The sequence below is a fragment of the Ambystoma mexicanum genome, chromosome 6q, assembly GCF_040938575.1.
Source record: "Ambystoma mexicanum isolate Mex_15411 chromosome 6q, UKY_AmexF1_1, whole genome shotgun sequence".
NCBI classification, from domain to species: domain Eukaryota; kingdom Metazoa; phylum Chordata; class Amphibia; order Caudata; family Ambystomatidae; genus Ambystoma; species Ambystoma mexicanum.
This window is the reverse complement of record NC_090937.1, coordinates 1,110,289,128-1,110,299,943: the sequence shown is the minus strand read 5'-3', so window position 1 is coordinate 1,110,299,943 and position 10,816 is coordinate 1,110,289,128. Positions and strand designations below refer to the sequence as shown.

Below are 10,816 nucleotides of genomic sequence, written 5' to 3'. Positions count from 1 at the left end.
ATATTCCCCTTCTATGTTCTCCAATCCCCCAAACACCCACACACCTCTCTCACCAACACACATCTCACCAACTCTCCATCCCAACTTACATTCCTTAACCTCTCACTCTGTCATACAAATACTCACGTGCTATGTCACACTGTCAAGTCACACTCTACAATTTCTCCCGCAATATACAGTTTCATTCTTTTGTGCTGCTTCTGCATCTTGCATCCTTTCTCCCATTCTATCACACTCTTCCCTCATACTTTTTCCCAATCTGCAGCTCACTGCCTTTTTCTGGCCAACCGCTTCCTCTCTGCTTTCTGGCTCACTGACCACACGCTCCCTCTACTTTCTGTACCTCTGCTCGCTCTTAGATTTCTGGCCCACCGCATCACTGCTTCCTCTGCTCTCTTGTGCTGCGCTTCCTCCTCTGACCCACTGCTCTCCCTTTGCTTTCTTGCCTATCACTTCACATCTCACCCATCACTCTCCCTCTTTCATAGTGTAACCATTTTTTTATTTTTTTTAAAATGTAGATTTTGACCCAGTTCCTCAAATAGTGGGGCATTTAAAAAAAGAACGGAGGATATGCTATTTTTAGACAACCCATTTTTGGAAATGAGCAGGTCACCTTATTCTCAAAGGTGACCGGCGCATTTCCACAGGCTTGAGCTGTAGCGCATATTGTGTGCTGGCCAGCTGCCTTGAATGGTGTTCTGGGTTGTTTGACCGAAGTGTAATTATTTGCGGCAGAATTGACCGTAGTCAATTTCGCTGCGAATTGATTTGCACTTTAGCCAAACAACCCAAAATGTACCTTTCACCACCACCCCATCCCCTCCCCTACTTAACTGCTTGGTCGCTGCCACTTCCCCTGCAACCCTGCGGTGCCAGATCCGTCCCTCTAACGTGGGTCGTATCCGACTCCGCAGGGTCCCTTTTTTGTTATTTTCTTTTTTTTTTGCCCCCGGCTCCAATTTTGAGGAAAAAGGGGAAAACACTTATGCAACCACCCAAGACCAAAAATGCGGAAAATGGGGAGCGGGTGACACCCACGCAACACATGTTCAGTATTTATAAAAATTGATCGAATAGTACTGGACGAAATAGGTCAACTTGTAACATTCGATAGATTTTTGTCATCAAAATGGGCAGTACTTTGAATAGAATCGCTCTCCCGACAGTGTTCTGCAAGCTCCTAGCGCCTTTCACAGGGACAGGCCCTCCAGGTGCCTGCCGCTGTAAAATGCGACCCAAAAAATGCATTTTTATCCTGTTTGAGGAACAGAAATGCAAGCGGCACAGCAGCGGTTCATACCCTAAAAGAAATGCATGACAGGGTCAGGAAAGACCCTGCCATGCAGTGGCAGCCCCACATCCCGTGCGCGTAGGGTTGCCTACAATTTCTGCACATTTAAAAGTGCATCTTGCTTGGAAATGAGGGATGCGCTTTTAAATTGACAAAAACGCCACTTTATTTGATCAAGGAGGTGAAAAAGGCCATCTGAATGGGCGCGCATATAGAATGTGCCCATTCATGTGTCCCTTGTGAATTGGGCTGCACTTTTTTGGTGCGCAAGTGATGAGATGTGTTAGCGCATTTCATTACTTGTGTAAAAAAAAGTTGAGAACCTGTCACCCTGAGTATTATTTTTTTTAAAACAGTAATTTTTGCAGATTACTTAAAAAAAAAAGTAACATTTTTTTTTTTTTTTAAGATGCAATTTTTGCACAAAACGGCCGTTTTTGCGGCATTTTGCACAAAACGGCTGTTTTTGCGGCATTTTGCGGGATCGCAAAATCGCTATAAACTGGAGGGTCTGGCTAGTGTGTCAGCAAGCATGGTTAGTTCCTCATTTGAGAAACGTTCCTTGCGCTGGCATGCAGCACCTTACTTCAGGGCCTTTGGCATTCTGCTGTGCTGTTGGATGAAGTTGGGGCTGCTGTAGTGGTGATGCAAGTCCTGGGGGCTGAGGATGGCATTGGATTGTGTTTTTAAAGATGGCCGCCATGCTCTTTCCCGTTCCTGCGCGATGACGCTACTTCAGGTTCCGCTTATTTATGGTTACCACTAATAGCGGTCACTGTTATTGACGGTGGCTGCTTTTAACGGTGACCGCTAATGCCAGATCCATGGATGCGGTAGTGCTATCAGCCTTTTCTTTGCTGCCGGTAAGGGTGCTTTTGGGGTCTTTAGCGGCATGGTGGTAATGTCCTTACCGGCATGGCGCAAAGCTCATGCCCGCGTACTCGTAATGGCACGCAATCAGCGGGCTGTTTACTACACGGACACGCTAATTGCTCCATGCCGGTAAGGGCCGTTCCTTACTGTCTACTGGCTAATGAGGTCCAATGAGTGGTAAAAAACCAGCCTGCGAGGCTACCGAACTCTTTTTTGTTAATGTTTTGTTGGGAAAAAAGGAGGAATGTTATATCTGCCTTAAGTCCCGCTACACGGTGACGTAAGGCGTCTTGAATAAAAGCCCCGCCCCTGCTCCTCGAGGGCAGTTCCGGGGCAGGACAGCAACACCCCTGTGTCCGTGTCATCACTGCTCCTGCTGGAGCTGCACAGCGGGGCCTTGGAGCCCGAGACGCATCAGCCAGGATACAAGACATAACAGCCAGAATGAAGACTTTTTTCATTTATATTTTTTATTTGTTTATAGTTTTTAAAACCTCTACAAAAAAAATGTTCAAGTACATTTCTTTTCATTGCAACATAATATTAAAATCAAAACAAACAAGTACATATATATATATATTTTTTTTTTATTTGAATGAAGACTTTGTGATGGAGTGCGATCATGTGGCTCAACAAATGGAGATATGTGGCAAGAGTCCGTGTGAAGAGGACGTCGCGCAGCTCGGCGAAAGGAAGTACGTGTGTGGAGAAAGAGCATGCATATAAGCGGCAGCAGCTGCCGGAGCAGGAGAGATTTCCAGGGGCTCTCCACTTCTGGAGATTCACGCTGTCCCCGTTGGACAGGAAATTTAGAGACTGCCAGCCATTCCAGGAACAGTGATGCAAACTGTCCTTTGTATATAGTTATGTATGCAGAATAATCTCTGTGTGGTAAAGTTCCAGTCTTCATTTAAAACACTGGTGCAAACAATGATAGGTTTTACATTAGCAATTGTCCGCATTTTTCAACTGTGCAGTAATTGCCGGGCATTTTTTAACTGTGCAGTCGCGGGCACCGTCTATTGTCTGTGTCCTTTTCTGTTCTGCCACGGTCCTGTGGGTTAGCCAGCTAAAGTCCATATAGCCAACAATTTCGGATGGGGTGGCGGGGGGCACGACTCGACGGCCATTTCTTCTAAGTGCTTGTGGGAATACTGTATTTTTGTTTTGCAGATGGGGAGTTCTTAATAAAACTCCTAAAGAGTGCCAAGAAAGGGGTGGTGTACCCATTCGGATACAGTCTGCTCCTGGCGCAGGAGTGACTACCATTGACAGTGACTGCGCCTGCCTGACAGCGCACAGTAACCCTCCAGTAAACACGGGAGTCGCCGCGGAACTCTTCCGGGTCAGGGTGCTGTTTCCGGGTTGCTGCAGGAGGTGCATGTCTGTACTCTGCAGAAGGGACTGAGCCGGGAAAGGTCACTGAGTTGCATACTCGCTGCTGCTGAGGAAATGGGCGTCCGGGAGATGGCACCGCAAGCAGAGGGCAATGTGCAGGTACAGGCAGGAAGAAACCTGTAGTGCAGCTTCTTGTCTGTCCTCCAACTGCTTCGGCATGAACATACTCTGCTGTAAACTGTAACACAATAGAGTCCGGTTTCCTACACACAATTCCACCGCACTCCAGCAAGCATTCATATCTCTCTATCAAACTGCATGCATTCTAGAAAGGTGGTTCCTCTATTATTATAATTGGGAATCTTTCGGATTTCTTTAAACCGGGAGATTTGATTAATTTTATAGAACCTGATGGACACCGCATGGGCTGATTTGAATAGAGCCCCCACCACAAAGTAAAACAGGTGTTTCCCATTTGTTTAATGTTGTTTGCGAGTTTGTCGTCCAGTCCTGTTTCTACAGCCTGCAACTTTTAGTGTTACTGATTGTTCTCATTATGAATACATCACTACAGGTCACATAATGTAAAGAAACCCCTCATGGCCTATTTATGTATGACATAGAATAACTTGAGAACTCTAAATATGATTCCAAGAACCTCCAAAAAGGGTGTTCTATATGCATATGTCTTATTTACATATATCCTTCTCACGAATCATTCTCCAACAGATTTATAAAGCTGCAAGGAAGAACCGTGACATGCATTGAATATTGTTGTCTATTTGTAAGAAATGTAGGGGAGCTTGAAACAATTAATGCCTTGTAGACCCTTAAAGTTCCTGAGATTTCCCTGGCATGGCCATAACCCAGATTTTTCAACTCCGAAGGAATTTCTTAAACATCATTTGATTTCAGAGTGTTGTGGTTGTGTATATGGTATATGGATATTAGACGTCATTGTGTCTTTTTCAGTGATATTTGTCACTAAAATATGCATTAAGGAGATAACCACTTATTGGGGCGTCTCTCAAGTTCATGGGTAGTTGGGGTCATGGTTGGGTACATTTCTAAATGTAGGGTAAAGTCACAGTGTTCTTTTTTTGGTTGCTTTTATAGCCTTTGTGCCTTCATACAACTATTTAAAGCACTCTGTAGGAGGCGGGAAATAACTTGATGTGCATACCCTCTCAAGTCACAGTTTGTGTGATTGTGATAATTGAAAGTATGTTAATCACTTGTCCACCTTCACAGCTATCTTCCCCCATCCATACCGATTAGGGTGACCAGATTTTGAAAATAAAAAAGATGCGTCTGGTCAACCTAATGTTAGTGTTAAAGGTATTTGTACCGCACATCGTTGCCACGGCAGTGGACCCCAGGTGCTCTGGCGGATCTGGAAAGGAGGCTGTGAAAAAAGGAGGGAGTGGGGGGGTTAGTAGGGTGTAGAGGGAATAGGAAAGTGAGAGCTGTGATGTTCTGTTGGCAGCTTCACTTCGGTTTCCACCGTTTGCTGAGCTTAAGTGCTGTTTTCCGGTCGGTGCGATTCCCATGTGCTGTGTTATATGTTGTTAGTCTGTTGATGCAATGTGGTGAAGTACATGCGGATTGCTGTGCAGAGAAGTGGTTGCGTGAGTTTATGTATGAGAAGTGTATGTGGAAAGTTGAGATTTTAGAATTGGGTTAGCAGGTTTTCCTTACCTCTTTGTCTTTGCGTTTCTACGCTCAACATCTTTGATTATCCTGTGTGATTGGAATTGTTGTTTGGCCGCCTAGTTGTCAGGCATGTTGAGGGTTGGCAGTTTTCCTCTGTATTAATCTAGTGCATGGGTGCACAACATAAGGCCCGCGGGCCAGTTGCGGCCCGCCATGCTGTTTTGTTCAGCCTGCGAGGCACAAAGACTTTCCTAATGGAGGGTGGCCCGCAAGCAGCATCGGCCGCCCTCCATTAGGAAAGTCTTTGTTGTCTTTCGGGCCGGACAAAACACTGGCCCTCATTGGCTCAGCACACACGCACCACGTCGCTCCTACGAGACACGTAGTGTGTGTGTGCTGCACCAATGCTGGCGTGGTCCATAAGGTTTGATGCCGGAAGGCATTTCAGCCTTGGACCACGCCAGCCGTAGTACGATTCCAGTTACCTCGCTAGTGTTCCAGCTTACCTGCCTTCCAGCACGTCTCCGGTAAGTGGTCTGTTTGTGTTTGTGTGTCGGGTCTGTTTTGCTGTATGTTTGTGTTGTGTATTTGGGGTGGGGAGGTGTCGGGTGTGTATGAATGTTTGGTTTTGAATGTTTTTTGTGTATGTTGAGATGCGGGGGTGGGGGAGGGTGTCGGATGTGTATGAATGTTTGGTTTTGAATGTTTGTTTTGTGTATGTTGAGATGTGGGGGAGGGTGTCGGATGTGTATGAATGTTTTTTTTTTTAAACTTTTCTTTATTGGCATGGTGAGAGAACAGACAATCAACACACTGTACAGCATAGCAAAAGTGACAGGTATATACATAGTAGTGCAATACATGGGAATGTTAGGTAGATATCAGTGGGGCGATTGCCCAGCTCCAGGCGGCACAGCAGTGGATTAGACAATAGTTCTAGGTCGTCCTTGTTATTTAAATATGTACAAAATTCTGTCCACACATTCCTGGGGCTGGAGGCTAGCGGGAGGGTATTAATATAGTCCTCCTCGCACGATTGAGTCCAGGTGAGGGCCCTCATCCACATCTAAAACGAGGGGGGGGGGTCGGCGCTTCCAACATAGTAATATGCATTTTCTGGCTATTATGGTGGCGACATTGAGAAACCTAGACCTTTTCCTTAATTCTGGGCTATCCCACAGGCCGAACAGTACAGCTAGGGGTTCTGCAGGGATACGGGACGCTGTAATGTCTGAGAGAGCATCAATTATGGTCTTCCAGTATGGGCCCAGCGCGTCACAGGACCAGAACATGTGTGTATGATCTGCAGCAGGAGAACCGCACTTAGGGCAGGTGCGGGCCTGGGTGTGTGCAAACCTGTTCAGTCTTTGAGGTGTGTAATGTAGTCTGTTAAGGAGCTTGTATTGCATACACCTATGCCTGCCATTTAGAGAGGTGGACCGGGTGTGCGTGCACATTTTCCCCCACATTGTGTCCGTGATGGGGAGGCCCAGCTCCTCACTCCAGGTATCTCACGCCTTGATTGCCACGTCTGTGGGGTCGGCCATCAACAGTTTGTAGAGCGCGGATACTATCCCCCTAGCACCAGCCGAGTTGGATATATACTGGATCTGAGATGAGTCTGGAGGCTCATCTGGGTATAAGGGCCACCAGGCACGGAACGCCGTCCTCAGCCTGTAGTATTGTAGCAGTTCCAATGCAGTACCTAGGTGTCAGGGGCGCCACGTCTGCGGAGTGATAAACTTCCCGTCGGGGTAAAAGTCGGTCAGAGCTCGATAGCCTAGATCATGCCAGTGTTTCATCAAAAGCTTATCATGTGTGGGGGTGAGGCCCGGGAACTGCCAGATGGGCAGCCATTTGTAGTACAGGTGGTGATCAGGTTGTATCTGCAAGATATGTTTCCAGGCCCTAACAGTGGCTGCCACGGGGTCTGCCGGGGCGTCGGCATGATATGTATGATGGAGGATTAGGGAGAGGTGTTAACGCTCTCGCTCGCTAGTTTCTCGAACTTCACATGCGGGGGGAGTCGGAGAACGTGTACCAGTGTGTGGCGTGTTGGGCCTGCGCAGCTGTCCAATATTTGGCAAAATCGGGGGCGGTGAAGCCCCCGTTACCGTAGGGGAGAGTCATGTGTTGCCATTTCTTGCAAACCGCGCCCGAGTGCCACAGAAATTGGGCACACACAGCGTGTAGATTCTTGAAATATCGTTTTCCGGCTAAGATCGGCACGTTTGCAAAGACGTAGAGAAATTTAGGGACCATAATCATTTTGATTATAGATAGTCCTCCCGACAAAGAGAGTGGGAGACTGCGCCATTTCAACATATGAGCCTCGGCAAGCTGCGCCACAGCCGCATAATTATCAGCCAACCGTGAATCTTTGGTGAGGGACACCTGCACTCCAAGGTACCTGATGCCTCCCGGTGACCATCGAAGGGGGAATTCGCAGGACGGTTGTGTAGTGGAAGGGGTGAGCAGGAAGATTTCGGATTTGGGATAATTTATGGTGAAGCCCGAGAAACTGCCAATTTTGGTTATGTCTCTTAATATCGGATCTAGGTGGGCAGCCGGGTCTCTAATATATAGGAGCACATTGTCGGCGTATAGAGAAATGATCTCGGGAGTATCACGGAGACGTATACCTTTGCGCGTATGTTTGTCCCTTACGTCGTCAGCCATGGGCTCTATGGCGAGCGCAAAGAGTATCGGAGAAAACGGGCAGCCCTGGCGGGTACCTCTGTGGAGAGCAAAGGGGGCCGAGGCCCTGGAGTTGACCAGGACTCTGGCACCGGGGCTTGTGTAGAGGAGTTTGATGTATGACCTCATGCGTGGGCCAATTCCCATTTTGTGTAGCACCGCCCACATTTATTGCCAGTACACCATATCAAATGCCTTCTGGGCATCGAGGGTGACTGCCACGGCCTGTACGTTGGGGTCAATCCTAGCCAGAACATTGAGCAGGCGACGGATATTTAGGGCAGTAGATCTGCCGGGCACAAAGCCACTTTGGTCGGGGTGGACTAAGTGGGGCATAATGGGGAGAAACCTATTGGCAATGATCTTGGCGAATATTTTAGTGTCAGTGTTGATCAGAGAAAGGGGCCTATAAGACCCACATTCGTCCAATGGTTTACCTGGCTTGGGTAGTACAGTTATAAGCGCCTCACACATGGATGGGGGTAGGATGTTCGACTCTAGGGATACGTTCCACACCTCCAGGAGTCTGGGTGCCAGAATGGCTACATGCTCCCGATAGAACTCCGAGGTGAGGCCGTCGGGGCCTGGCGCTTTGCCCCTGGGGCAGTTCGAGATGACCGTGGTTATTTCATCAAGGGTGATAGGGACCTCAAGGAGGTCACTGGTCACGCGGGAGAGGAGGGTCATGGGGATCTGATCTAATAGGGCGTTGGTGTCTTGCAGACTGTGTTCTTGCTGTGGGCCATATAGGGTTGTGTAGATTGTGGTGAATGTCCCAAGTTTTTCCTGGTCGGACCAGCACATGGTGCCTCGTGTGTCCTTGACGCAGTCAATGCGATTCCTACCACCCTCAGCACGGACCAGTCTAGACAGTGTTCGACCCGGCCTAGCCCCCTCACCGTACTTCCTGGCCACCACAGGGCAGACGAGGTACCGAACCTCTCTCAGGGCGTGGGACTCGAATGTTTCTAATTCCGCTCTAATCTGTGCGAGTGCAGCCGGGGAAGGGGAGGAGGCATATGCCCTCTCTAGCTCTTTTAATTTCGCTTGTGACTGTTGCAAGCTATTTTTTTATGGCCTTGAGGACCCCAGCCTCTCTAGATATGCACATCCCTCTGATGAAGACCTTGAATGCCTCCTAGCGCACTCCATCAGAGGTGTCATGCCTGTTGTTGCACTTGAAGAAGGTGTTGATATCAGCTAAGATATCGGCTTTAAAGACTATGTCTAGCAGGGCCTCCGACTTAAATCTCCAAGAGGAGCGGGGGGGCTGGTTGTGTCCCAGTGTTATCTGGAGTGTTACGGGTGAATGGTCCTATAGTGTGCGTGGCAGTATCTTGGTCTCCACGACCCTGCCCATCATGCAGCTCGATATGAGGAACAGGTCGATCCTAGAGAGGCTATCGTGTACCGATGAGTAGAAAGTGTACTCCCTAACTTGTGGGTTGAGAGCTCTCCATGCATCTCTAAGATCCAGTGTGTCGATATGGGCGTGTAGCCTGTGGGCTGCGCGTGACGGGACTCTGCGGGCCATCCCAGATCTATCCAGGCCTTTGTCTAGGATCAAATTCATGTCCCCGCCCCAGATGATGGGAATCCCAATGTATTTCAGAAGTGTGGTGGCGATGGCGTCAAAGAACTCGGGCGCATCAAAGTTCGGGGCATATGTGTTCACTAGGAGGCATTCCATATTGGCGAGTGAGCAATGGAGGATCACATATCTACCCTCAGAGTCAATGTGGCTGGAGCGCAGGGAAAACTGGACTGATTTATGGATTAGGGTTAGGACCCCCCTGGATTGGGTGGAGTACTTCGTGTAGAATCTGTTGTTGCCTCACGTGGGGGCGAGGCATGCTGCTAGGCGCCCGAGAGCGTGGGTCTCTTGGAGAAAGAGGATTTTGGCGCCATGTCGCTGGGCATAGGCAGTTATCCTGCGGGCCTTAGTGAAATTGCTTAGGCCGCGAACATTCCATGTGACAATGTTTAAAGCCATAGCAATATATTATGGAACATCCCAGTAGTAGTATTCATAAGGGTTGTCCCTCATGCACCTGCCTTGTGCACAGTAGCGTTGAGTTAAGGTCATGCGTCTCTCAGCCATGTTTTTAACTGTTAACACAACCCCAATTACACCACCCCCAACCCTCACTGCCCAACCCCAACATGCAGCCCAGCTCCCCCACCCCAAAACACACCCGATGCCCCATGGGCTCGCTCCGACCGTGAACCAAAGGTCAGAGGACCAAATCCAATGTGGATAGGGCCACATCCTAGTCCAACAGGGGCCAGTCAATAGAAAGAACCAAATAAGTAAAAGCAAACATTGCAACTGCAACGGGGGGCGCTAGTGCCGTGCGGCCGGCATGCGTGACTTGATACGGGGCAGCAGACGCTGTGCCGAGTGTATTGTTGCGGTAAAACAGGTATCGTAGACAGCCTCCGAGAACCAGAGAAGACGATCTGGCAAGATGACATCGCAAGAAAGAGCAGGGCACAGGGATAGCTCCAGGGGGCAGGTGAAGGAGAAGTCAAAGAAGCGTGGCCCGCATACACATGGCAGAAGGCCGCCGTTATTGAGTGGACATGGTGGGGTTGCTATCAACACATCCAATAGTCACGGATCTGTGGACACTTTGAGAACATCGTAGGCTGTGTAGTCTATGGTGTGTGGTCGGCTCGCGGCCCAGGTAGAGGTATATGTAGTTCAATAAACTTCACCGCTTCGTCAGGGACAGTGAAGAAGAAGATCTTACCGTCACGGGTAATCTTTAGCCGTGCCGGGAACAGGATGGTGTAGGGGACGGTGCGCTCCCTGAGCAGTTTTTTGACGCCTAGGAACTGGAGCCTTTCCTGCTGCACTGCCACTGAGAATTCCGGGAAGATTCTAACTGTATGGGCTTCAAAACGCAGGTCCCCCTTTTCCTGCGACAGATGGAGGATGAGATCTCTGTCGCGGTAGTT

The 10,816-nt window shown here is 48.8% G+C and overlaps 1 protein-coding gene across 2 annotated transcripts in view; it reads left to right on the top strand.

Annotated features, from left to right (window-relative positions):
- Positions 1 to 3,253: 3,253 nt before the first annotated feature.
- OCIAD1 (OCIA domain containing 1) overlaps positions 3,254 to 10,816 on the top strand; it is a 700,525-nt gene continuing 692,962 nt past the window's right edge. Inside the window, exon 1 of one of the 2 annotated variants that reach the window (XM_069631688.1) lies at positions 3,254 to 3,664. In XM_069631688.1, coding sequence (XP_069487789.1) covers positions 3,620 to 3,664 — 45 coding nt within the window. In that variant the 5' untranslated portion in view covers positions 3,254 to 3,619. The remainder of the gene's footprint in view (positions 3,665 to 10,816) is intronic. The other variant, XM_069631689.1, reaches the window with a different exon arrangement.